This window comes from Hesperophylax consimilis, chromosome 27, assembly GCF_061612785.1.
Source record: "Hesperophylax consimilis isolate HC1 chromosome 27, BYU_Hcon_1.0, whole genome shotgun sequence".
Lineage (NCBI taxonomy): Eukaryota > Metazoa > Arthropoda > Insecta > Trichoptera > Limnephilidae > Hesperophylax > Hesperophylax consimilis.
In genome coordinates this window covers 22267010-22293838 of record NC_142862.1, presented here as the reverse complement: position 1 = coordinate 22293838, position 26829 = coordinate 22267010, and the positions used below count along the sequence as shown (strand labels likewise).

Genomic DNA, 26829 nt, shown 5'->3' with positions numbered 1-26829 from the left:
TCTGATCAAAATGACAATTCAACACACCTACAAAACATGATATAAAGTCATGAAACAAAAACTAGGTTAAATAGGTTACATAGGTAACTATTGAGGCGATGCACTACGTAGTAATGCAAAATCATGTGTTTTTGGTTTGAAAATTTGGTCGCCTAGAAATGTTTCAGATGCTTTAATTAAATACTGCGAGTAGAATACATCTTAGCCTTTGAAATAATCGAGTATTTTTTAGATAATTTTTTTTATAAGCCCAGAAAAAAATAATGTATAAGGCCTATGAAAACTGCTTTAAAGTTCAAAATCTCCTACTTACGAACCCATTTTCGGCTATGATTTTATTGTATAATGTGGCAAATTAAGTTATTTATAAAATGATCGGAAAAAAAAAAAAAAATTTATCCCTGAACATCCACAAAATAAAATAAAAGGCACTTTTTGGCCATGTTTTTTTCTTGCATAAATCAAAACAGGCGGATGGTGTTAAGCGGGAATTTAAGCCTTATCGCCATCTACGTAAGGGGTGTTATTGATAGCGGCTCGATTTAAAATATTGCACCACCTAGTGCATGACTCTATATTACTTTTTAAAGGTGTGTTAAATTTTCAATTTGATGAAATATGATGGAACCATTATTTCCACCTTAAAAATGCACCCAGTTTTCAGGTAATCTGCAATTCACACCCTTCAAACCATGTTCAAGTGGCTGAGAAACGCCGATTACATGTCAGCTGGTAAATTGTAAATGCCAAGAATTTATAGCAGACTTTTTCTCGCACATTTTGTAGTGTTAACAAACATGAAGTTGAAACTAATTGAGCATATTTGCACTCTCAAGTGCTAATGAATGCTAAAGCTTACAGTCATAAAGGCAAACGTTTTCATTAGCATACTCGGCTAAATTGAGTTCTTTAATTGTTCACTCTAAATTCGGCAGACATTTGTAATATGAATCTTATGGAAATATGTAGGTGAATGAAGAGCTGTGGTGTAATGTAATCTGCATACCACTGGTCCAGCTCGTCAACGCCACATCGTCGGTCGACCGACGCGCTTACTATCTGTACGAGAGCATTAAAAGTGGCGCTGATCGCTGTACTGATGAGCGTGATTGAACACAGCGTGTTATTTGAGTTGCATCTTTACCCTGCTCTTTGAAACTTATCTAGTAATTTATACAAAGATCAAGATGCTAAACGAAAATGTTAGCTTGATGCGTGTGAGGCATTGTTTCCACACTTTCATTAATATATATATATACATACAGGGTGTATCGGCACGTACCCGACAAACTTTAACCAGCTTTTCCTTAGCACATTTGGAGTAAAAAATGTTATGGGCACTTTGCTGTCCGGCAACATTTTTTTTCAATTAAAAACAAAAAATTATAAAAAAATCCACACTCCGTCACTGTCATTTGCATTGTTTCTCGCGTTCAACAGCTGTTATTAGCAAGTGTGTCAAAAAGTGTCCTCGCTCTTTCGTACACACTAAATAATAATAGTTAAAAATGAGACGAATGGTGCCGTGCCATTTCGTTGTGATTGTAAAAGCGCGCCAACGTAGGTACGTACGTACATTATTCAACGAAACTCGAACAAAATATTGCCAGATGGGTTTTCAAACTGTGACAAAGGATAAAACAGTGGTGACATGTGGTGAAAATATTAATGATAAATTTTTTATTAAAAAAAAATGTTACCAGACAGCAAAGTGCCCATAACATTTTTTACTCCAAATGTGCTAAGGAAAAGCTGGTTAAAGTTTGTCGGGTAAGTGCCGATACACCCTGTATATATAAATAAAAACGAGCTAATTAATTGAAGATGGCTGTACGAGGGCGATGTCGGCGACGCACTGTGGTATCATCACGAAATGTTCAAAATTATGGTCCCCAATCCTTTTTATTAATTGCTTTTATGTGAAGTCAAATTATGTGAAACTACGCAAGAATCCCAACTGCTCCCAAACGTCTGGAGTCAGTGAGACTACGGCATTTCCAATTGGGGTATGTTGTGATGTTGAAGGGAGTGGAGAAGGGAAGGATACGTGGAAGAAGAATGTTGGAAAGTATCTGGCTCTTCAGTACTGGTCACCAAACATTTTGTTGTGAATGGTGGTCTTTAATCAGGACTATACTGAGAGAATCTTCCACTTTATGCAGTGAATATAGTATATGTTTTATTATAGTATATTTATATTAGGAAAAAATCTGATCTCATTTGTTTCTTTAAAATTATCAACAATTTTATTGACTCACCTCCATTACTAGAACTCATTTCATTCAATATACCTTCTCGTAGATCCAGAAATAAAGAACTGTTCTTCCTCAATCAACACACGACTAATTATGCTTATAATTCACCATTGTCCAGAATATGTAGAATGGTCAACTCACGTCAAGACCTTGATTTTTTTGGTATAAGTCAAAATGTTTTTTGTCGCTCACTATGCAATTGAGGATATTTTGTATCACTTTAGTTTTAGCAAGTTCTTGACTTGACTTGACATTTCTATTTTCTTATGTTTTCCCTGTTTGTCTCTGCTTTTATATACCATCACATACTCTTACATTGTAGATTGTCCCAAATCTCGTGTCGCTTTGTAATATATTGGACGTAAGTCTGTTAATTAATTAATAATAATAATAATAACTAAATTATATCCATTTGGGCGATTTTTGGCATATTACGGCAGGTTTGCAAAAATGTTTTGAGCGATCACTTGATAATGTGCAAGATTTATAGAACCTACAAATATGGGATAAATTATGTAATCTAGGTGGATTCTTTGTCTTTAAACCGCAGTAAGCAGTTCATAAAGAAGTTCAGTTCAGTTCGAAGACTTAAAATACAATTTCTTATTAAATACTCTAAAAATACATACATTAGAAGATAGACGTAAAATAAACGATTTAACGTTCTTATTCAAAATACTTAACTCTAAATTCGACTGTTGTGAACTCCTGCAACTTATAAACATACATACACCCACAGTAACAACACGACAAAATACAATATTCTACAGCAGCACACATAAGCGTAACTACATTGCCCACTCTCCGATACAACGACTTCACACAATGGGAAATCATTACTTGGGTGATGTTGACATATTCAATACCAACTTGGCAAGTTTTGTGGATCATTTAAAACATTTATTTCAACAATACTCCTAAACACATCAGATAAACCTACAAATAGCTGTAATTTTCTGTTTTTGTTTCTTGTGTTTGTATGATTTGTTGCATAGGTTTTATTCTTATTTTTTATGTTTCAAAGTATCTGTCAAATTAAAATTATACTACCAACCATGTAAAAGCCCTCTGGGCGTTAAATAAATAAATATATATATATATACATTATATACAACCAATCGCTCAAGTAAATATTGAATAAATTTGCTGTGATGATATTCATGTACCTAGGTAGTCACAGACTTTTTGCTTTACTTTTTGTAAAACATATATTTTCTGAACAAGTTCGAATTTCGATCAAGTCATCACATAAAAAAAAATGTGACATTGAATTAGTCAATTTCCCAGACATGTTGAAAAGTTGTAAAGATAACTAAATGATTTGGTACTTAAATATTTGAACAAGTCTTTGATTGCCTTGTGTTCAGATAAGAATTACAACCAATAAAGACTTGGAGAGGTTGATAGCAAAACTGGGTAACATTCGATTCCAAGAAGGATTGCATGCCTAGTATATAATGATAACAAATTGTTAAGCTTGTCAGCTTTGATGGAAAGCTGAAACGCACCTAGAATCGCCGTTTAACGCATCGGCATAACCGTTGTCAAGATTGGGCGGTTGCATTTCTTTCGTAGCGGCATATTGAGCAGCTAAAACTCCACTCACGTACTTGGGTAGATTATAATTGTGAGAAAGGTTTTAGAGTCTGTTTTGACTTCCGTAGTATATTTTTATTTTATTTTATATTATAGAAACAAACAGAGATGAAACAATATACAGGAATAAGATATTTCATGTTGTGTACCTATGATATGTTTCCTTGTGATGTCTGATAAGTGGTATGTTTATTCCTTAATTACCAGGTGACTTGTGTAGTTTATAGGAGTGTATGTGAAATGTGTAATGTATGTGTGAGTGTTTGTGTGTGTCTGTATTTATGCACATTGAATAGTTTAAATTATTGACATGATGCCACGTTTGAATTTGGGCAGTGAATCCGAAAAAATGTCAATGTTTGAGTTAAGACAAATATTATTTAGAGTATGAAGAGCTCGGTTAATTGTCGAATTAGATGCTGCATTTGTTTTATAATTAATCGTGTGGAATAGCACTGTATGTCATGTACGTCTCAAAGGTATGTTAAAGTTAATAAGGGACAGAAGCTCAGTACAGTCAATGTCAATGTTTAAAATTCCGTGTATAAATATTGAGTTAGCTACTGCTCGTCTTCGCTACAATGTGACAGACACAGAAGATGAGGGAGATAGAAACACCTATATAACCCGCTGTAGTAGGTAGTTTGCTCTCTCTGTCCACAGCTCTAGTTAGACACTAAACTCTGTAAAATACTCGTTGTTACAATATAAAAGATAAGAAGCAAACCGTGTACCATTAATATAAATATCTGTGAATCTCAGCCAGAGGATTAACAATAATAAAATCACAATTTTTATGATTATGTTTCGTTTGAGGTGCAATACTGCACCATTAGACTTCGTCTGAAGTGTGCACCGACATTAAATTTTTTTTATTTTTATTGAATAAATAGTTAATACATATCAACAAACAAGTCCTGCTAAGCCAATTGAATTGGCTTGTCAACAGGTGCTTAAAGTTTAGTTACATATACATTTTTATAAGTTATAATTTACATCTTATATCTACAGAATCAACAATTTTTTCATACAATTTTTCATACATATTAAAGTAAATATTTTTTTTCCGATAGCCAATTTTTCACCATATATTTAACCTTATTCATAGATTTACATTGCTTTATAGTGTCAGGTAATAAATTAAATATCTTCGGTATGTTGTATTCAAACGTTCACTGTCCATATTGATTATTAAATTTCGGAACTATTAACCCGTCATTGCGCGTGAATCTAGTACTGTATTTATGTTCTAATTTTTCTTTATGCTGCGGGGTAAATATATACTGAATTATGATTTTTTGCCATAGAATAGCCTTAACAGGTAAAATTTTGGCACTCTGAAACAGCAACGGTGTATTATATCTCTGTTTAAAAATATTAGGGACGACTAGTAATTTTACAATTGCGTTTTGTACAACTTGGACTTGTTTCAGATTGGTTATAGTAGTATTTCCCCATATGGTTAATCCATATCTTATAATCACAGACATAAGAATATATAGACTAGAAATTAAAGGTGAGGGGTAAAATCAACTGTTGAAGAACGAAGGGGGTAAAGCTGACTGTGATTCGTCAATAAATCAATCTGACAGTATATAGGCAACTCGCATTTTAATATCACCATTTAGTTCTTAAAAGTAAAATCTGCTTTTGAATGAATAGACATTTTTACATGGGAGCGCAAATTACTCGCCACGTTATGAACAAATTTGCGAAGTCCAAATTCGGCAAAAAAAAATTCTTCTATTTTCAGAGTCGAATATTTTGTTTACGTATTTAGTTAAGACACTTTTATAAGTGTTCATAATTTACTTCCCAGTAACAACGATGCGCACACTTGAGAATCGCTACATTCGACCAATGTTGGCTCGATGTGATAGTATATGTTTCTACAACTGATTCATATTATACGATGTGAATAAGCTTAAAATGATGCTTACATATGGAATGTAATACGACAATTGGGTTTATTCTCTTTTTCACATCTATTTTTACAAGTTTTCATATCACAAGCCACTATTTTGCCGTGTTATTTCATAAAATGCCTCGACCATAGCTCGACGCTAGTTCGAACAAGAATGATGACGTCACATTCTCAAGATTCACAGGAAGCCATACGCGAGCCCAGCCGGCTCCAATGGAACCGGTATGGGGAGTGGGGAATAATACGCTTTTAATCACTTAGGGCAGGTCTACTAATATTCATATGTCTATGCTTATAATAGACTCTGCCATTGGCATATAAATTATTTTAAGTGTTTCAATTGATAGGAAAAATTTTAATGTGTACATTCTGCCAGCAATTGATCTGAGTCTTTTACAGGTTTTTTTTAATATGTTTGTCCCATTTGAAAAAGCAATCTACTGTAACACCAAGATATAAATCAGTATGCCGATGAGTTAACGGGGTTATCCTATCAAATATAAACAAATTGTACATAACAGCCATTTGATGACAATATTACGCTTGAGTTTCTGCGAAAGTACTGTGCCTAAGTGGATTTCCCCAATACCAATGATCATACAATGTAATCTCTTATAGGAATATAGTGAAGTGAATGTGACTACTTCAGCCGTAGACAATTTGGTTACACGGATTACGGCTGTAAGTGATAAAGAGCAGCTGGTCGGGCCTTATCAGCACAGGTGTTGTATACGGCTCTTTACTTCTGAATTCTGACTAAAAGGTACTTGTCAAGTGGCCGCTTCCTTTATTCAACGGTTCAGACTCTTTCCGTGAATTAGATAAAACGTGATTGCATTCACAATTCTTATTAAACATTAAATTTTTTAATTTTTTATAGTGAATACCTCACAAGAGTCCCAACTGCTCCCGTCTGGAGCCAGTGAGACTATGGTATCCCCAATTGGGGGATGTTGTGAGGCTGAAGGTAAGTGGGGAAGGGAAAGAGGAAGGTGGGGAAGTACCTGGCTATTCAGATCTAGTCACTAAACACGGCTAAAGCCATTTGGAGCAACGTTTCAATTCTGAATGGTGGTCTTACACCAGGGCAATACTGGTAGTATCTTCCACTCTGGAACGTGCCGCAAATATACTATATATTATTTTAATTAATTAATTGTGAAATAACACAAATTAATCAAATAAAATTTATTTGCACACGCCGGGTTCGAACCCGCGACCTTCGGAATGGCAGTCCAATGCGTTACCACTGGACTATGCCGGCCGTCAAAATAGAAAATAAATAAAAAAATAAATCAATTAAAAAATCAACGAGTAAAAAACTAAGTTTTTTTTAACTATAATACATCTATAATAAAATGGTTTGACTGACGATTGAACCTGGAACCCAGAAACTGGAGTCGACGATTCTGCCAATCTTGCCAAATGCCGTACGAGTAGGAACAACATTTATTTCAAATATTGAATGCTGTAATGTCATTAGATTTTAGAGAAATGCGTGTATGTCCACGTGTGTTTATGTGATTGCTACCAAAAGTGGATAGAATGCATTGTCATTGACCACGAGTCTATCTGGCGAGTTTCAACTCGATCGGATGTTGGAAAGTGGGTTAATTTCTGCTTCCAAGATTTGCATTCAGTCATTAAAGAAAATAGAAGTATTTAAAAACGCCAAGTACAAGAGCGCACCCCTGTCTTCACAGTGTAAAGACAGGAGGACTATATCACCACTCGGTTGGGCGTGTTGTGAGGTGTGTTAAGGTAGAAGAGATTTATTGATGCGGGTTCTTGAAGACCTGTTTCCATACTCTGGTCTTTTTAGAGAAAAAAAAGTAGAGAAAGTTCTGGGAAAGAAAAGGTATGAGGGATGCGGTATCTATACCCGCCTCAGAAATTATAAAAAATAAATAAATCGCAATAGTATAAATCATCATAATGATCGACATAAACAATTGACAGCCAATTTATATGCCATCTTGTGCGATCTGTCAAATACTAAATTATTTTGCCCCTTTCCTGACCTGATTAAATGATTCCTCGTTCATTTTCTACATAATGCAAATAACAAGATATCCATCGCAAAACAAAGCAGGGAAAACATTTACAGGAAACAGATTGTGATCTAGTTGACAACGACAAAAGATACAGATAAATCGTAAAATTATGTTTGACTGGCGTAGGGATTCATTCACTGACCATGTTGTTATTTGTTATGATATCTTATTAGCTACGAATGAAAAAGATACACTATTATTTAGAGAATTTCTTCCGGAAGGTTTATATATATATAATACTTGCAGTCGAGCTTCGCCGGGTACATATCAACTAGTAATAAATAAACCACTACATTGAAGTAATAATTATTATTGATATAGGTCCGATAGCATCTTGATGCATGGCACAATTTATCTTCAATTTTATCTAAACATCAATGAATGAACATATTATACACACAACCCAAACAAATACTTGAATCGGGTGATTTCATGAGTCAGATTAATATAAGAGTATGTATGAGACAATGTATAAATGTGAAAGAGCAAGGAGTGTGGCGAGACAGCGGTGTGTGGCCGCCCGTTCCCTCTGCCTGCCCCTGCGGAAAACGGCGCCATGTTTTAGTTAGGTAATTTTTTGGAAAATAACTACTTATTAATAAGAGACAGAAACATTCTCGGGTTACGAATAACTTGACAATATTTGAAAATCTCCTACTGCCACCACAGTAAGCGGAAAATGTTGCTTGTGTTGTGATGGAGGACTTGAACACACTACGCCTGGGTAGGACCCAAATGCAATGTCAACTCAGCCATCAACCGGTCATATTATTGCATAAACATGTCAAAACAAACAGTTTGCGTGGTCATAAATTAATTTTATGTCCTCCACAATATTCAACCTTTGGTACATATCATACTTTGACTCATAGGCGTGGTCATAATAAAAAATAATCACTGACATGGGAAATTATTGCATATATACAAATATATATTTATCTAATCATCACGCTATTTCTAAGCAGGGTTAGCAAGATAGGATAGACAGTTACACCACTCAACACACCACTTGTGAATTCATGATATACTGACTCCTGAAATGATGACCTATCTTAAATTTCATTCACTCAATAGTGCCATGTCTTTCTTGGTCGTCCCCGTTTTCTTCTACCATTCACTTTTAAGTAGAAGTCAATTCTATCCTAACCTCACACACAACTAACGCATGCATCTGTTGGACGTGGGAAAAAACAAACACGATTGATAAATATACAGAAAATAGGGACACACTTAATACGCACATTTTACTTTAAAAACACCTTCTATAAGTTAGACAGCAATGAGAAGTAAGTATTCCAGTTTCTGGAATGGAAAATAATGCATTTTGGCAGATGTTTTGTTAAAATAACAACGCATAATTTGACATCTTTTCTTCACGCCATGTTTTGACATAATAAACAAATATTTTTTTTAAATTTAAAAACAAACTAAGAACTTATTTTAGGATCATGGTTTCATATTTCGGGTTAAACAGGAGAAGAAAAAAACTAGCTTTAAAACATTCCCATCAATAACGATGGCCGCCAAGCGAATAATCGATTTTAATTTGGATGAAATAACTATTAAAATGTATTATTTTCCATTTTCGGAAACTGAAATACTTTTCATTACTATCTAACTTATATAAATTGTTTTTCTTATTGAAAGTGCATATTAACATTGTCCCGCATTTCTGTATATTTACCAATTAAATACCTTGTTATGGAACCAAGAAACATGGCCAAACACCCATTGAACTTCATTAAAAGGGAATAAAGTGAAGATATTGCAGAATCTCCTGGTTCAGTGGGTGAAAAACTCAGCGGTTAAGTGGATGCTTGAATATTAAATAAAATACAGCACAAGCCATGCTTGCACCGAAAATATGCAGAGATTGCACATTTGATTTACACCAATTTGTACATTTTGAGATGGAGTGCGGTGACCGCTATTTTAAACCATGTTAGAGATAACAGTATGTATACAATCTAAAAAAAATTGGGCAACATCAATTACGTGAATGTCAACAAGTCAGATCTATTCTCGGAGACATAAACCACATTTTTAAAATACGGGATACCTCCCATAAATATATAGGCTGTTGATAATTGGTACGGCCATTTATTTGCACAAAAAAATATACTATAAAAGAAATTTCTGTTAGAATCTGGAAATAATTGTGAGCTCAATTCACATTACTCATTCCTAAGCACATACACGTGATTTAAATAAAGGGGTGTATGAATATTTGAAATGGTTGGCGTGACATATTTCGGAGTCGCTTTTGATGACAAAAAAGGTATCAAATTTTAGCATACTTGTACAAAAAGTGAGTGAGATAATTATTAGAAATCATTTAAGAAAACCATCGTGAAATTACACATTAGTATTCATTGGACAACGCCGGTAAACTGTAAACTTACTCAATATCATATCTCTCCTTTTTGCATGAGGCTCCTCGGTGTACACCCATTCAAAATCCGTCTTGGTCACGTGAGCACCCATATTTAAACACAGTAACTAACGCACTGAATCAAATAAGACTTAAATCATTTAATTATCCGTGAAGCAGTCGCACAAATTGAGGAAAAACAGCGAAATACCGGCGAAAAGAAATGAGATTTTGACATTGACATTAGTCGGCCATGACAGTAGACGAGTGCGCGCGCCGCCCGCTGTCACTAAATTATTCCGACTAGTGAAATTTGAAATTTATTTCCCAACCAACGTCGAACTAGTGATGGGACTTGGGATAATACTAAAGATAATCGGTATTTAGATAAAAGATAAGGAAAATAATCGAAATGATTGGATGCAAAAATACATTTACTGGTGGAGCAATCGAGTGATTAGATGCAAAAGTATTTGTGATAAAAAAAAACAAGAGAAGATGTGTCAAAATTTAAAAGATGTTACGAAATATGTTAAGGTGTAATTTGAAAAGTTTAATTTGTACCTAAATACCTACTCTACTCAGTTTATTGCTATATTATTACGTAATTTTTATATTAGCATATATGAATACAAGAAATAAAAAATAGGCACTAAGTTCCAAAAAACAGAAGCTAAGATAAATTAAATTTAGTGAAGCAAACGTCAATAATTCACAAAAACACATGTTAATTATATTTTTCTTTTATTACCTTAAAATATTTCACCATTTTTACGACATATTTATATATAAAACAAGATGCCTTACCTCCGTTGTCAGCCATTTACATTCAAATAACAGTTATTGAAATGCATGGCACTTAGTGCTTATTTTAACCCGTCAGGACTCAAGTATATTTACCGTAATATTTCTTGAAGATGCTGTCAGAAAGTGGGGGATTTGTATGTATTTCCGCTTCTCAATAAATTCCAAAAAAATTGATACTTCTGAACGTAACCGAAAACTAAAAACTGTTTTTGAAAGGTGATGAAATATGGTTTCAAATATAATTTATAAATAAACATATCAGTAGTTATGAAATATTATTATTTTGAATTCAAACATTTAAAAAGTGTTAAGTGTGTTTTTCTGGCTCACCTTCAGTGGCGTAGCTACCTAGGGGCTACGCGGGGCAGTGCCCCGGGGCCCTCAAGCTCAGGGGGCCCTCGAATCCTTACCAGAAATCTCGATCGAACTGAACTTTTGGAAATTTTCAAATTCAAAATAAACATGACAGGTTGCAACTTGCAACTCCACTTTAATCATGACAACTCAGTTGAGAGAAATTCAAAAGTTATGCCTAGGGAATTCCCCTAAATTCTTTCCGTAGGTTAGCAGTGTTGTCAATTTGGCGGATAGTTATATGTGCCTCATTCCCCAACGACACTTGTAGCGTATTAAAATATAGATAAAAAGAAGAAACCCAGTGGTGCATTTAAACGCAAACAACGCCAAGAAAGAGAAGATAGTAAACAAAAATTGCCCAAAATTGACAAGATTTTTAGTCAGCCTTCTGCAAGTACATCTGGCCAAAATATTTCTATTGATAGTGACTAAAATAATGTGGTAACTCCAGTGTTGGTTGAGAAGCCTACTGAAGAAGATTAGACAATTATTGCAGTTGGAGATACCTCCGCCGCCGATCATGTGAACGTGGATGATGTTTGCATGACACACATAAGAGCGGAGGGTTTGGAGGAACCACATTTCATATTTTTATTTCATAATACCTAATCAATTTATATAGCAGTGGGGTAACAACTACTGTAGTTTATTTCACGGAGGGACGAATCGCGCGACAAATGGCGCGAAATTTGAACACTGAAATAGGAGAAGAGATGCCGAAATCGGGTAGAAACAGAGATGCTATCTCTCACCAAGGAATATTCTGGATAAGGAACGGCACTAAATAATAATATATACTAGCAGTTAAAAACCCGCTCCGCGGGCGGCACTTGGTTGTGCTTCGCCCAGTTTAAGTAATACTAACAGTTACATTTAATAGGTAAATATTAGGTCATTCACAGAGAGAGGGTGAGTATATATTGTAAATAGATTATTACAATATAGCGCCCCTGAGGTGATATCTCACAAAAACGGCGCTATAAAAATTGTCCAATAAATAAATAAATATAATGTTTACATTTTATTTCGCACATATGCATTGATATACAACGGAAATAGACAAAATAATGTAATCTTATTAAACTTTATTTCATTTAAACACAAATAACTTTGTTTACATCACTTTATTCTATACAACCACTACACGTTTCATGAACGAAGTTCACCTCATCAAGAGTAAGTATACTCCGAAGTTAAAAATTAAATAAAGATTATTTTTTTCTCTGAGGTTTGTCAACAGTGATTCATATCAAAGCTCTCGAAATACAATTACATTAATTAAACTTGGTTGATACTATCACTAATTACAGACAAACACAATATTGATGAACACAACATTGTAAGTAAAGAATAATGTACATGTATGCACCTACATGCATACATGTATACACACATACATACACTTACATATACATTTCATAACAGCAACAGTAATTATTTTTTAGATCAACACGATAGGTAGCTTTAAGTCTTGTTTACGTTTGATTTGAAGGTGGCCAATGATGACATTGACAAATCAATGGAATGACTTTTATATGTCTCGTTAAAATAACGGCACATTCTCTGTAAAGGTGAGTCATACCCCAGCTTAGTTTTATATTTTTTAATATGTAACGGAATATAATGAACAAGTCGGGAACCAATTCTAGGAACGTTGAACATAATTTGATAGAGTAAAAAAGGGCAGTTTATTAGAGCATTAATAATTTTGAAAAGAAAATTTAAATCAATATTTAGTCTTCTCTGTTCAAGGGTGCGTACATTGTAGAAATTTAGTCTATCACAGGAAGTGATCGAGCTCGCTTATCACAATACGTTAGGTGGTACATAAAATGTTTTTGAACCCGCTCTATTCGCTGAATTTGAACTTTGTAGGTTGGACTCCATATAAAACTTGCGTACTCCAACACGTTGCGGGTGAAGGAATATTACAGCGTTATTTTTGATTTGGGATTCTGAAAATTTTTACTATTTCGTTTGATAAATCCTAGCATTTTCAGGGATCTAGAAATAATGCTGTCGATATGAGGTGTGGAAGTTAGTTTTTTATCAAATATTACGCCTAGGTCCCGAATGGTTGCGACTTCCTGGAGTTTAGTACCGTCGATAAAATATTGAGTTGAGATAGAGTTGCGTTTACGTGTAAAAGTTATGTGGACACATTTTAAAGAATTCAGAAACATTATATTGTCAATGCACCATTTAGAAACTCTGTTGATATCATTTTGAAGAAGTATTGAATCAAGTAATGTGTGGATAATTTTTAAAATCTTACAATCATTGGCGAACAATAAAATTTCAGAATCCAAAATAACATCGCACAAGTCATTTATAAAAACAAGGAACAAGATCGGGCCCAAATGGGACCCTTGAGGTACTCCAGACGGCACATCTAATCCTCTTGACTCATAGCCATCAAATACTATTCTTTGTTCACGGTCAGTTAGATAGGAGTAAAACCAGTTTAGCAAGGTACCATGAACACCCATGCGTTTTAGTTTATGTATTAATAATCTGTGATTAACCTTATCAAAGGCCTTGCTAAAGTCAATGTAGATGCTGTCTATCTGTTGACCTTTATCGACAGCTTCGGTGAAGGTAGTGACATAAATTAGAGGATGTTGATTTCTCTGAGAGAAATCCATGCTATTTTGGAGTAATAAGATTTTTGAGATGATAATTCAGACTTGGACAAATTATTTTTTCGAAAATTTTAGCAAATGAACAGAGAATGGAGATGGGTCTATAGTTTGTGACTTCGTGAAGGTCGCCACTTTTAGGTATAGGTACAATATTTGCTTGTTTCCATCTTGTTGGGAAAACGGATGAAGACAACGATTTCCTGTAAATGATAGTCAGAGGGAGTGCGAGACTGTGTGCACACTTTTTAATTAGGATAGGTGGAATTTTGTCGGGACCCGGACCTTTGCTCTTGTCGAGGTTAAGCATTGCTATTTTTACATCGTGCACACTAATATTTACTGTGTGCAGAACGCCGTTTGATTGATCAATTGAAACGGGATGAGGTTGAGTCTCTTCGTTGCCTCTTATGTTATCTTTCTCATATACTGATGAAAAGTGTTGGGCAAATAGTTCACTGCTTTCCTCGCCGTTGTATGACTTTTTTTCTCCGTACGTCATATTTTGGGGGATAGTACTGTTATTTTTTTTCTTTTGTTTGATAAATCTCCAAAAAGTTTTAACGCTATTATGATTAACCAGACACGATTCGATTTGTTGAGTATATTTAAAGTGGCAATTACTAATGAGTTTGGAACAACGGGTGCGTAAGAGTTCGTAAGAATTCCTATCACGAGGATTTTAATATTTTTCATAGAGAAGTCGAAATTTATTTTTTTCCTTAATAAGTTTAACAAAGTCTGGTGAGTACCAGTGGGGATACTGCTTGTTACGATTTACAATTTTTGTTACGCATTTCTCAATTATACGATTCAGATGAGTGTAAAATATAGAAACCATATTGTCTACCGACATGAATTCAGGTAAAAGTAATGCCCAATCTAGTTCTTGTAATTCCCGATTGAATTGAATTTAATCATTTTTATTAAAATCATATTTAAGTAAGGTTTTATTTTTTAGCATTTTTGTTAATTTGAAATCAAAACTATAATCAATCTCTAAGGGTGGATGATGTACATCAATGCGACTTAAGATATCGGTACTTTGCCTGACTTGTAGTGCATGTGAATTGGATAAAACGAGATCTAAGATTCTACCGTTACTGTTCACAATGTCATTGAATTGATTGAGGTTATTTAGGGCAAGAAAGTTCACAAGATGGTTGCCGATTTCATTATTATAATTTTCTGGAGATAAGAAGTGAGTCTGGTTAGGCTCATTGCGGGTCCAACGAATACCTGCCAGGTTGAAATCTCCTATAACTAACAAATTTGATTCACCAACGCCTTCCATAACATTGCTAATTTTTTTTAAAAGGTATTAAAAATTATCAACAAGCAACGGGGGAGGTATATAAAGAGCACAGATATAGATACATCTCGTTAATTTGTTCTGGCTGAATTTGATAGTCACCCATACGTCTTAGATTACAATTGGAAAGAAGAAGTGGAAGGAGGGGGGAGGGGTTAGAGTGGGCGGGGTTTATCAGAATTAGGAATTACAATATCGTTAGACGGGAAAGACCAGTTGAGTGGGAAAATATTTAAAAGAGAGTTTATTAAAAAAAAATCTTGTTAATTATAGCTGCTTTTATATTAACATGTTTTCTAAAAATATAAATTATTTATTTGCGATGCTTTATATTCTATGTGAAGTATTTTAAGACCTGAAAAAACAAATAGCATATAACCATAAAACAATATATTCATAAAACAAATACCATTTAATAACGGTTATTCTAATAAATTGATCAAATATACCTTCAAATGGTATATTTACCCTATTTCTAAAGATAAAAAAAAAACAATGGCGTAGAATTCTATTTGTGGATAACGATACTTCCAAAATTATAAATAAAAAAACATTCCTGGTACTATTCAACCGGCGTTTTACACCAATAACAAAATGAAGAAATATATTCTTAATAATAAAAATGGCGATAATCAAACAAAAAAAGGGAGTTTATAAACTCAATTGGGATGATTGTAATTTATTTTACAAAGGTAGAACCAATAAAAACTTTGAAGTCAGAACTAAAGAACATCTCGGAGCTCTAAATGGAAATAGTGAATCTGAATTTGATCATCTTTTGAATAATGATCACACTTTTGATAAAAATTCAGGTCTTAAAATACTTCACACAGGATATAAAGCATCGCAAATAAATAATTTTGAAATTTTAGAAATAAGAAAACATGTCATTATAAAATCAGATATAATTAATACGCAAAAAAATTATAAACCCTCTTTTAAATATTTTCCCACTCAACTGGTCTTTCCCGTCTAACGATATTGTAATTCTGATAAACTCCGCCCACTCTTACCCCCACCTCCTTCCATTTCTTCTTTCCAATTGTAATTTATATTTAATTTTTGACTTCAATGTATTCTTACTCCTGATGAGGTGAACTTCGTTCATGAAACATGTACAGGTTGTATGTAATTAAGTGATGTAAACAAAGTTTTTCATGTTTTAATAAAATAAATAATGCCATCACAAAGTGATAAGCTTCCAGAAGAAATCTTCTTGTTAAAAGCTTGTTAATGGTCAAGTAATTTTGCGTAACTATGCGTATTGTTAGCTGCACATTTAAATATTCGCGCCAGTCATTTGGTTAGTTCTTATACCGCCAGAGGAACAGAGTGGTCGAATTTTGCCTGCAGACCCCCTATTCGGGATTTCCCCGTAACATACGATTTGAAGTCGACCAATCAGAGGGCGTCCAGACGCTAGCGTAATAATACTATCAGATTGGAAAAAATGTATATAAACATTAGGTACTGCCACCTTACTTTTTTGTCGTTATAAAATCATAGCAAAGTAGCATTTGTGGAAAAATTCATTTTTAGGTCTTATTTGTGTCTTCATTTTTACGGGCACAAATGCAAGGCTTGAGTTCGATCTTTCAAAGCGCTTTTTACAGGCTCTACGGAATCTAACGATCTGAAATTGTGAATCCTTAATAAGAATCGTGGTCTGAAATGAAATCAATGACAAATTAAGAATATGAAGATACATTAATTACGAAAAAGTAAGAATAAGGGATACATTGATTACAAAAGAGTAAGAATAGGAAAATACATTGATTATGAAAGAGTAAGAATAGGAAAATACATTGATTACGAAAAAGTAAGAATAGGAAGGTACATTCAGTCACAGGCAATACCTTCAAATGGTAAGTGGTTGCGAAGTACCTACACCTACCTACCTGGATATTTAGATCTGATTACCAAACACAGCTAATGCCATAGTAAGCAGCAGCAGCTGTCAGCGTGGTCTTTTGTAATGTAAGTATACATTCACAGGCAATTCTTCCAAACGGTAAGTGGTTGGGAAGTACCTAAACCTACCTACCTAGATATTCAGATCTTATTACCGAACACAGCTAGAGCCATAGTAAGCAGCAGCAGCAGCTGTCAGCCTGATCTTTCACCATTTCGATTCTGAGATTTTCTAATACTCTAATACTGGAACTTGCCGCAAATATACAAAGTGTGAATACTGAATAGTTGGCATGTATAGATGACGTCTTATCAGTTGATACGGCTTACACGCTTACACTATAAATGGATGCAGTTGATACGGCTTACAATATGGATGCTGTTGATACGGTTTACACACTTATAGGGGAGACCGAGGGGTTTTGAAACAAAGGTGAGTTGAAACAGTACCGATTTCTCCGAACTTAAAACCTTTGGCAAATTGGCAACGTCGCTTTTCAACCGTTTACCTCCGTCTGCTGGCTCGTCAGTTCGCTTCGGTGCCGCGAGTCGAGCGGTTGTGGAGTTGTGCGTGCCGTGTCTCAAAAATCGTCAAAAGTAAGTATTTAACGTTTTTTTACGATGCCTATATTTTGATAATGGTTTTGTATTTTGGTTTAAGTTATATGTGTTTCGAAAGCTCATTACCTAACGATTTATTACATATGTTTGGTACAATTGATTTTTGTGTATTTGCTTCTTGATTGTGGATTAACTAAAAAATGGGAGGTTTTTTCGTACTGAGGAGAGTTGAAACATACTGTTTCAACTCTCCTCGTTTTCAATTTTATTTGTTTATTATTTTAGGGGCACAAAATAAAATGTTTTTGTTTGTTGATTTAATTTGTTTCAGAATGCCTACTTTTTATAAAAGAAAGACTGACAGAGGTATGATGAGTCTCGAAATATATGATCTCGCAGCAGAAGAAGTAACTTTGCGATAGAAAAGTCTCCGTGACGCGGCTTCGAGTTACAACCTGAACCATACCTCCCTCTACAGGTATATTAAAAAAAAACTGCATATGAAGCTAAGGAAATGGCGACTGCTCCAACGGTTGGATATCCCGAAAAGACCGTTTTTTAAATCTTCAATTTACCGGCTACTCCTCCTCAAATCAGCTAGGAAACAGAAGACGTACCCAAGTCTGCAGAAAACTCTGATAAGAATTCACCTGATCTGGCGATATCTGAAGTAATGCTTAATACTATCACGATGCCTTCAACCACTGAAGATATAATACCTGTAGCATCTACATCACGAGATACTTCAGTTACTGTGACAGCAATTCCATTCTCACCTGAAACTCGTAGACCCTTGCCAAAAGCTCCACCAAGGAAAGGAAATCAAACAAACAGACGCAAAGTGAAATCCGCTGTCTTAACTGATACTCCCGTAAAGGATGAACTATTTGCAATCGAAGCAGCTACAACGGCTAAGAAAAAGGTGAAAAAACCTAGCTTTAAAGAAACAAAAACAACAAAAAGATCAAAACCAGGCACTAAAATTGAAAAGGTCAAGGTTGTCAAGAAACGAAGACAGTGCAGAAGAAGAAGAATCCTTTTGCCTTTGTTGTTTAGAGCCATATTTAAATAGCAGAGCCAAAGAAAAGTGGGTGTAATGTCTGGAATGCAGCAACTGGGCTCATGAAGCTTGCACTAGTGGGGAACTTTCTTATGTTTGCCACAACTGCTTTTCAGACTGACGTTTTTTATTTTCATAATATTTTTATTTCTGTTAGTTTGTTTTGTACTTGAAAAGTTTAATTTTAATAAATACCTTTAAATTATATCATCATTTTTATTTTACAGCCCTTAATACTTCTCAAAAATCATTTGTTTCAACTCTCCTCGACCCCTGTTTCATCTTACCTCGGTATGAGGGGAGTTGAAACAAGTTGACTTGTTACGGTTAAGTCGATTTTTAACCACAATATTTAACGCTTACAATTTCTTTATGTTAGTCATTCGCAAGGGTAAAGAATGTCCTATCGATTGGTACTAATATCATACGATTTCTGTCTATAGTATTTGGTGTATGAAACAAAATGTGAAAATTGTTTCAACTCCCCTCGGTCTCCCCTACTATAAATGGATGCAGTTGATACGGTTTACACGTGAGCACTTAGGCCATAGGCCCATTGTGATATCTCTCATTTTACCTCAATCCTTTAACAACAACCCAGTCCCTTAAATAAAGTTCACCAGGGTTGTTATTGGGTATGTGGCTATGTCTTCAGGTTCTACTGTTTGTCTCCCCAGGTATCTGAGCCTAGTTCCGACCAGGGCAGGACATTGGCACCGTAAGTGAATTGGAGTCTCTTCATCCTTTTCACATTTCCTGCATCTATTGGTGTTTTCCACTCCCAATATCATGTGTCTCCTGAGATGGCAGTGTCTCGTTAGTAGTCCTACCAGTTCCCTCAGCGAATATCGAGTAGTTTCTTGGTTCGTCTAGGGTCTGGTGCTTTTTTGAATACTTTGGATTGTCTCATTCCAGGTGCCCTCTCCCATTCTTTGCAGTGCTGGGATTTGACCCACCTATCAATATGTAATATTGTGTGTATCTACAAGTGGTGCTTTCGCCCCTTTCCTTGCTAGTTCGTCAGCCCTCTCGTTGCCCTCAATACCTTTATTTCCTGGTACCCAGATTAGGGTTATTTTATTGATGGTACCGAATTCTGTATATTGAATGATTTCTATAAATTACTAACTTTCCGATGGATTCCTGTAGAAACATCTGAGGTTTTAGTAATACGTTCATCATAAATAATTAAAATAAGCACCAAGGAAAGATCGATTTTCTAGGCGTGACAGAGCAAAGTCGAACAAAGGTCCTTCCATTACGCCGGACCGCGCGCCGGATATCGTTTTTATAAGACTTCATCACTTATGTATAACGTTAAGATTACCACTTTATTTTAGAGAGGGCAAATTCAATCGTAGGTCTGTCCAATACACCAGGGCCGCACGTTACATATTAGTGTGCATGGCTTCTTCACTTACGCCGTTAAGATTCCGACTTTATTTTGGGGTATTGTCTCTTCTTTGCCCGGAATACTGGAATAAAACTGTGGTATAGAATAAAAATCAAATACTCGCTGCCCTCTAAAGACACCCTTCTTTATATAAATAAATGGAGGTTGTCATTAATGACACCATTCATCCAGTCCTGCTGGAACAAAAACTCAAACAAACAACATTATTATTTTTACTCCTTACAATTGTACTTTATTTCATCATTATCTTTTTTGTAAGAGACGAAAGTGCATAGGAGGTACCTACAAGGTGCAAGGTTATGCCAACAATGTTTTTTATGCTTATGTAAGTTAGAGATAGGAGTTCTATTCAAGAAGACAAAGGGAAGGGAAGAGAAAGATACTACGGGGATGGGAGACGCTCTCGATAAATTCTACCGGCCTGGTATATCAGTCAATCCGTATCCTCGCTAAGTGCGGCATTCCTCGATCAAATTTAAGCGGGCTAAATCAGCAAGTATCGAAAGGCCCCGTAGTAAGCGTTCAAAGATAGTTCGAAGGGAGCTATGTAAATACGAATGTTAGAGGAAGCGCGCTAATATTAAAAAACAATAATAATTAAGCGAAGACGGTGAAAATATTTAATAAAACAAGACTCGTTTCAAATAGACCAAAAATCTCTCGACAGATGATTTGGTTACATTTAAAGATACACTATGAATTTTTTTCATACCTATAACCTACTGAATAACAGAACAAAACATGTTTATATAATTTTCGGAGCTTACTTTGTGATATTTTTCTATTCAGGGAATTTCACAAATGTATATAAATAATATTATCTTACAAAATAACTTTGAAACTTAAAAAATTAAAGAGTTAAAGAGAAACTTGTTATAAATCGGTCGAAATTAGGAATGCGGGCGCTTAAGCCTTGGTAAGCCGCAGAATAGTTCCCTTTTTAGACACCGAGGCGCTAGCAGTAACAAATGTCAAACATGACGTTTACGTGATTAATTACGTTCTTCCTTCTCACCGAAATATACGTAAATTACATAATTTTATCAGTATGGACAATTATATTCATTGAGAGAAGATGTATTCCCACAAACCGTTCTTCAACTCCTCGTGGAAGGAGATTTTAAATAATATGTTCTTTGTGTTAAATCAGGGATTTATTAATACTTAGCGTTTTACAATGGTGACTCGATAGTCGACCTAACTAGGAGCTGGCTAAATGAGATCTGAAAACACCAAGTTTGTCTGGGAGCATTCTAACTGGTCCTGGCGACTACTGGCTACTAGCTGCCATCTATCGAACTTCCAAGCAAGCTCTATGCACTGCCCTCTATTAGTGCATCTGTGAAGCTCTTACTTCCCAACATGTTATTAATTGATAATCAATCGAAAGAAGAAAAATAGTCTGGTAAGTTATTATAAGAGGGATTTGTCAACGTTTTGGCAGTGTGTTCAGCGGTTTGCTCTTCATATTTTCACGAATAGTGCATTGACTCCAACAAACAAATACTGTTTAAAATTCAATCAGCATCATGATGCTTCACAGACACATTTCACATTTTGGAAGCTCGCGATCTCCCGATGAGCAGAGATGTGCTTTATTTCAAATAAATCCATTTCAAATGGAAATGCAAAATGGGTATTTTGCATAGACATATGAATATTAGTAGACCTGCCCTAAGTGATTAAAAGCGTATTATCCCCACTCCCCATACCGGTTCCATTGGAGCCGGCTGGGCTCGCGTATGGCCTCAAGTGAAATTTGAAAACGTGACGTCATCATTCTTGTGCGAACTATGGTCGAGGCATCATCGGTTCATTTTACGAAATAACACGGCAAAATGTTGACTTGTGATATGAAAACTTGTAAAAATAGATGTGAAAAAGAGAATAAACCCAATTGTCGTATTACATTCCATAAGTAAGCATTATTTTACTTTATTTTAAGCTTATTCACACCGTATTATATGGATCAGTTTTAGAAACATATACTATCACATCACAATGTAGCGGTTCTCAAGTGTGCTCATCGTTGTTTACTGGGGTAAGTAAATTATGAAACATTTGTAAAAGTGTCTTAACTAAATACTCTGAAACTAACTACGACTCTGTAAACAGAAGAAATTTACTTTGCCGAATTTGGACTTCGCAAATTAGTTCATAACGTGGCGAGTGATTTGCGCTCCCATGTAAAAATGTCTATTCATTCAAAAGCAGATTTTACTTTTAAGAAGTAAATGGTGGTATTATAATGCGAGATGCCTATTTACTGTCAGATTGATTTATTGACGAATCACAGTCAGCTTCACCCCCTTCGTTCTTCAACAGTTGATTTTACCCCTCGCCATTATCTTCTCGTCTATTAATTCCTATGTCTGTGGTATTTTGCATTTTGCATTTGAAATGCTTTTCTAAAAACCATTTTGCATTTTGCATTTTCAAATGGAAAAGTTTTGACCCATTTCCATTTTGCATTTCAAATGGTTTTGGGTAGGTACCCATTTTGCACATCTCTGCCGATGAGTAGAAAACACAGATGTACCACTCACGTAGACAGTAATTTGGTTAACATAGACAAAATTAAAAAGTAGACAACACTTGTAATATATATCTACGATTCTGACCTATACACGGATTATGTTCTAAGCAGCACTAAGCTCGACGTTCCAACAAAGCCTAGCTTTAAATCAACCGATATACCGGGCCAAACTCATACATGTTGTGATTGTACGCATTACTTTTGTTTGTTATTTCTGAAGGTCGATATTACTAAATTAAAAACTTTTTTACTACAAAGATAAACACATACATATGTAGGTACGTAGGAGGTTACAAGGTACAAGGTTAAGCCAACATTTTTTTAAATGCTATTGTTAGATAGATCTAGGAGTTTTATTTAAGAAGATAAATGGAAGAGGAAGATGAAAATAGGATGGGAGATGCTCTCGATACATTAATTATTTGTGATCGTAAGCATTAATTCTGTTGGACATTTCTGAAGGTAATTGTTAATAATGTTGAAAATTATTTTTTATACCTCACTCTATTACGCATTCTATTATACACGGTTTTCCAATAAGAGGTGTTATTTTGAATAGCCCGCTATTTCGGTAGATGTTACTTTTGAAGCTGTCATTTTTTGACATTTGACAAGTAGAAACGCCATTAATAAAAATGGAACGATACACGCTTCAACAACGCATTGAAATTATTAAAATTCACTTGAGTGAATCAAATGCAAAAATCATCTTGAGTGATGAGGCCCATTTCCACCTCGGTGGCTTCGTCAACAAGCAAAATTGTCGCATCTGGGGCTCTGAAAACCCAAGAGTTATTGTTGAAAAGCCTCTCTATCTTCAACGTGTGACTGTTTGGTGCGGTTGGACACATTGGACCCTACTTTTTCGAAAATGAGGCTGGAGCAACAGTTACGGTGATTGGATTGCGCTGTCGAGAGATGATTAATGATTTTTTGTGGCCGGAATTGGATGGAATTGATCTGGACAACGTTTACTTTCAACAAGACGGCGCTACGTGCCACACAAGCAACGAAACCATTGATCTTCTACGATTGAATATCAAAATAACACCTCTTATTGGAAAACCCTGTATATTATAATAGCTAGTATAGGTACTAGTCCCGGATGTAGCAAGTAATTTTTCTCTTATTTTGAACATCAAGTGTGCAAAATTTCATCAATAAGTATCAAATTTCTACTTTAACCTTTCAAGCTAATTTGTTCGGTTTAGCGAACCAGCAGCTAGTTCTATTTGTTCGCTTTTTGGAACAGCTCATATCTCCTTCTCCCTCACTATCATGGTAAGAAATATGATGTAGACGGTTTTAAGAAGAAAAAATACGAGGTTCCATATTTAAATGTAGAAGTTAACCACAGAATAATTCAAATGTTTCTAAAATGTCGTAACTAAAAACGCAGTAATTACCAAAATTTTCAAAAATCAGTTGAGTATCGGAAAATATCAGGTATCGAACTGCTTTATGTTTTACTATAATTTTTTTTTATATCTCATTTTTAGATGTAAAAAAAGATGATATTGTGTTTAATATTTTCGAAATTTTACCTATCTTGGTAGGTTAAGACGCAGTATTTCTATTTATGTTAATAAATACGCAGTTCCTACGCTGAAATTACTGCGTGTATACTTACATGCACGAACACACTGTGTTTTCATCTAACAATTTGAAATACATACTGATGCCGCATTATCTTTTACTCTACGTCTTAAATAACTATCAAATATCAGTACCTTATGCCAAGTATAAATATGCTAAAAGGTTATAAACGAAACTGAAAAAATTGGACTCCTGTTTCTGGAGAATGACTCCTATGTGAATTACCAGTAAGAAACCAAAGGTTCCGACCGCAATTTGAGATATATTTATGAAACTTTGTTATTTTTAATTAATTATTTTTGTATAAAATGATAAAAAATGAGGTGACAACAATGTTTATAATACATTTATAAATATTATTATTTTTCTTATCAGTTAAGTTCAGTTTTTATAAGAAAAAACGTAAGGTGAGCCATTTTTAAAACTTTTTATGTTCTCAATAAAAAATGATATATTTATTTCAAATAATACAATTTGAAATCGTACTTAAGACGTAACCGGGCGTTGATTTTTCCATACAAATGTAGTCCCCATTTATCTTTCTGGATTTTAACCCTAGAGCAAATATTTTTTTAACATAAAATAGATATCGGCGACTTGCGTGTCGGTACATTTTGTTTTTTTTTTTTGATAAATTTCTTCTTATAGAAGTTATGACCTTCCAAAAATCAATAAAATTGCCTGATTTAAGCGCAGTCAAAAGACGTTTAGTCTACACACTATTCTCTGTCCACGATAAGAACGACCTGTTGGAGTACCAAATTAGGTTCGTTCTGCGCATACCACCCCCCCGCTCCTTTCCTTCACCATCGCTCGGCTATCTCCGGCAATCTTCGCTGACAATTCGTTAGTCGTTAGTGCCCGCGCTTAGAGAAATTAACCCATTCAGACCCTGCTATAAAATGGATGTTCAGCCGATATGTCCGAATTCATTATCACCAATTACGAAAAACAAAAAAGGACAGATAAACATTATTTATGTGTTATTTGTATGACTATTCGATTTACAACAATGCATTTTTATAATTCAAGGATATAGATAGGTAATATATGTATAAAATTTGTGAATGTTGGTGTTGATCGGTTTTTTTTATGTTTATAGGTGGTGCACAAACCTCAACGGACAATGATAATAAATATGTATCGAAAAAAAAATTCGGAATATCGATCACATTGTTGATGAACTAGAGGACAATAATGATAATTCGTTAGCTTTTGAAATTTCAAATGAATCATCAGAGGAAAATTTTTTTTTTTTTTAATGGCAATGATGATATTTTCAATTTTGGATTGATTTCTTAGCCGATTTGATAAATCTGATGCCTAATAAAGTACAATATGTATTGTAATACTATCATCATCATTATTTGAATGTATTAAAATGTTTTAATTTTTTATTTTATTTATCGGTAGGAAAATAAATTAAATGATTAATTTGTTAAAAAAGTGGGTCTAAATGTGTTAACGCTCGTCCTTTTAGGAGTGGGGCGAAGGGGCGGAGACATGCGCGTCCACGGGTTGTTCTAAAGTTGGACCGAGAATAGACAATATATTTTGAAAAAAAGCAAGACGGTTCGACATAGAATAGTTTCTTCTTATGTAGTTGGTAAAAAAAATTGAAAATCGGTTAACTTTTGGAGGAGAAAAATGGGGAATACAAAACCTCGATTTTGAAAATTTCATTTAGGTATTAGTAGAGCGAGCTGCATGTGTCCCTTTCGCTCAGTATTCGGGAGGTAAGGGTCAGGGGGACAGGGTTTAGATAAATACGTATGTATTTGTGCGAAGTGATGTTACGTAGTCATAAATCGAAATTCGATATTCTAGTGTTGTGTTGTCCCGAGTAATCGATGTTTTTTTTATTATTTTTTCCGTTTGGTCACTTTTGTGTTTGTTTGGTGAAGTATTCCGATATTCTTACTTTAATTTCATATGTTTACGTAAAATAATATATGTAAAAAAAACATCCGTTACGGCCAGACCGACTCCGAGGTGATTTCGTTCCGTATTGCCAATATGGATAAAAACACTCAAATGGATAATTTTTTTAAAAATAACTTTTGAGTAACTAGCATAATATTATGATTCTTCAATAACCTATAAGGTATATTGTTATTTAACTTCTATTTCGACAAATAAATATACAGCAAAGTGATGTAGCGTAGTATATCGAATTGTGTCGGTGCACTAGTGTTGTCTTTTCCCGAGTTATTGATATATTTTATTAGTTTTTTTTGGTTTAGTGACTTATTTCGAGTATACCATACTTGCCGATCTTACTAAAATTGGACCAAATTCAATTTGTATACGTCAAGTACTATAATAATTTTCAATTTGGGAGGTGGTTATGGGTACTGCCGCCCCGGGAACCATTTATTGGATAACCTCTGTCATAGGTCACCCCAAGTGGTTCGCTACGTTTGGTGACTTAAGCAG

The 26829-nt window shown here is 34.7% G+C and overlaps 1 protein-coding gene across 1 annotated transcript in view; it reads right to left on the bottom strand.

Annotated features, from left to right (window-relative positions):
• Window positions 1-10491, bottom strand: part of ifc (delta4-sphingolipid-FADS-like protein ifc) — a 51209-nt gene extending 40718 nt beyond the window's left edge. Inside the window, exon 1 of the mRNA XM_089648448.1 lies at window positions 10232-10491. Within this exon, the coding sequence (XP_089504574.1) occupies window positions 10232-10313 (82 nt within the window). The 5' untranslated portion in view covers window positions 10314-10491. The remainder of the gene's footprint in view (window positions 1-10231) is intronic.
• Between the last annotated feature and the right edge of the window lie 16338 nt (window positions 10492-26829).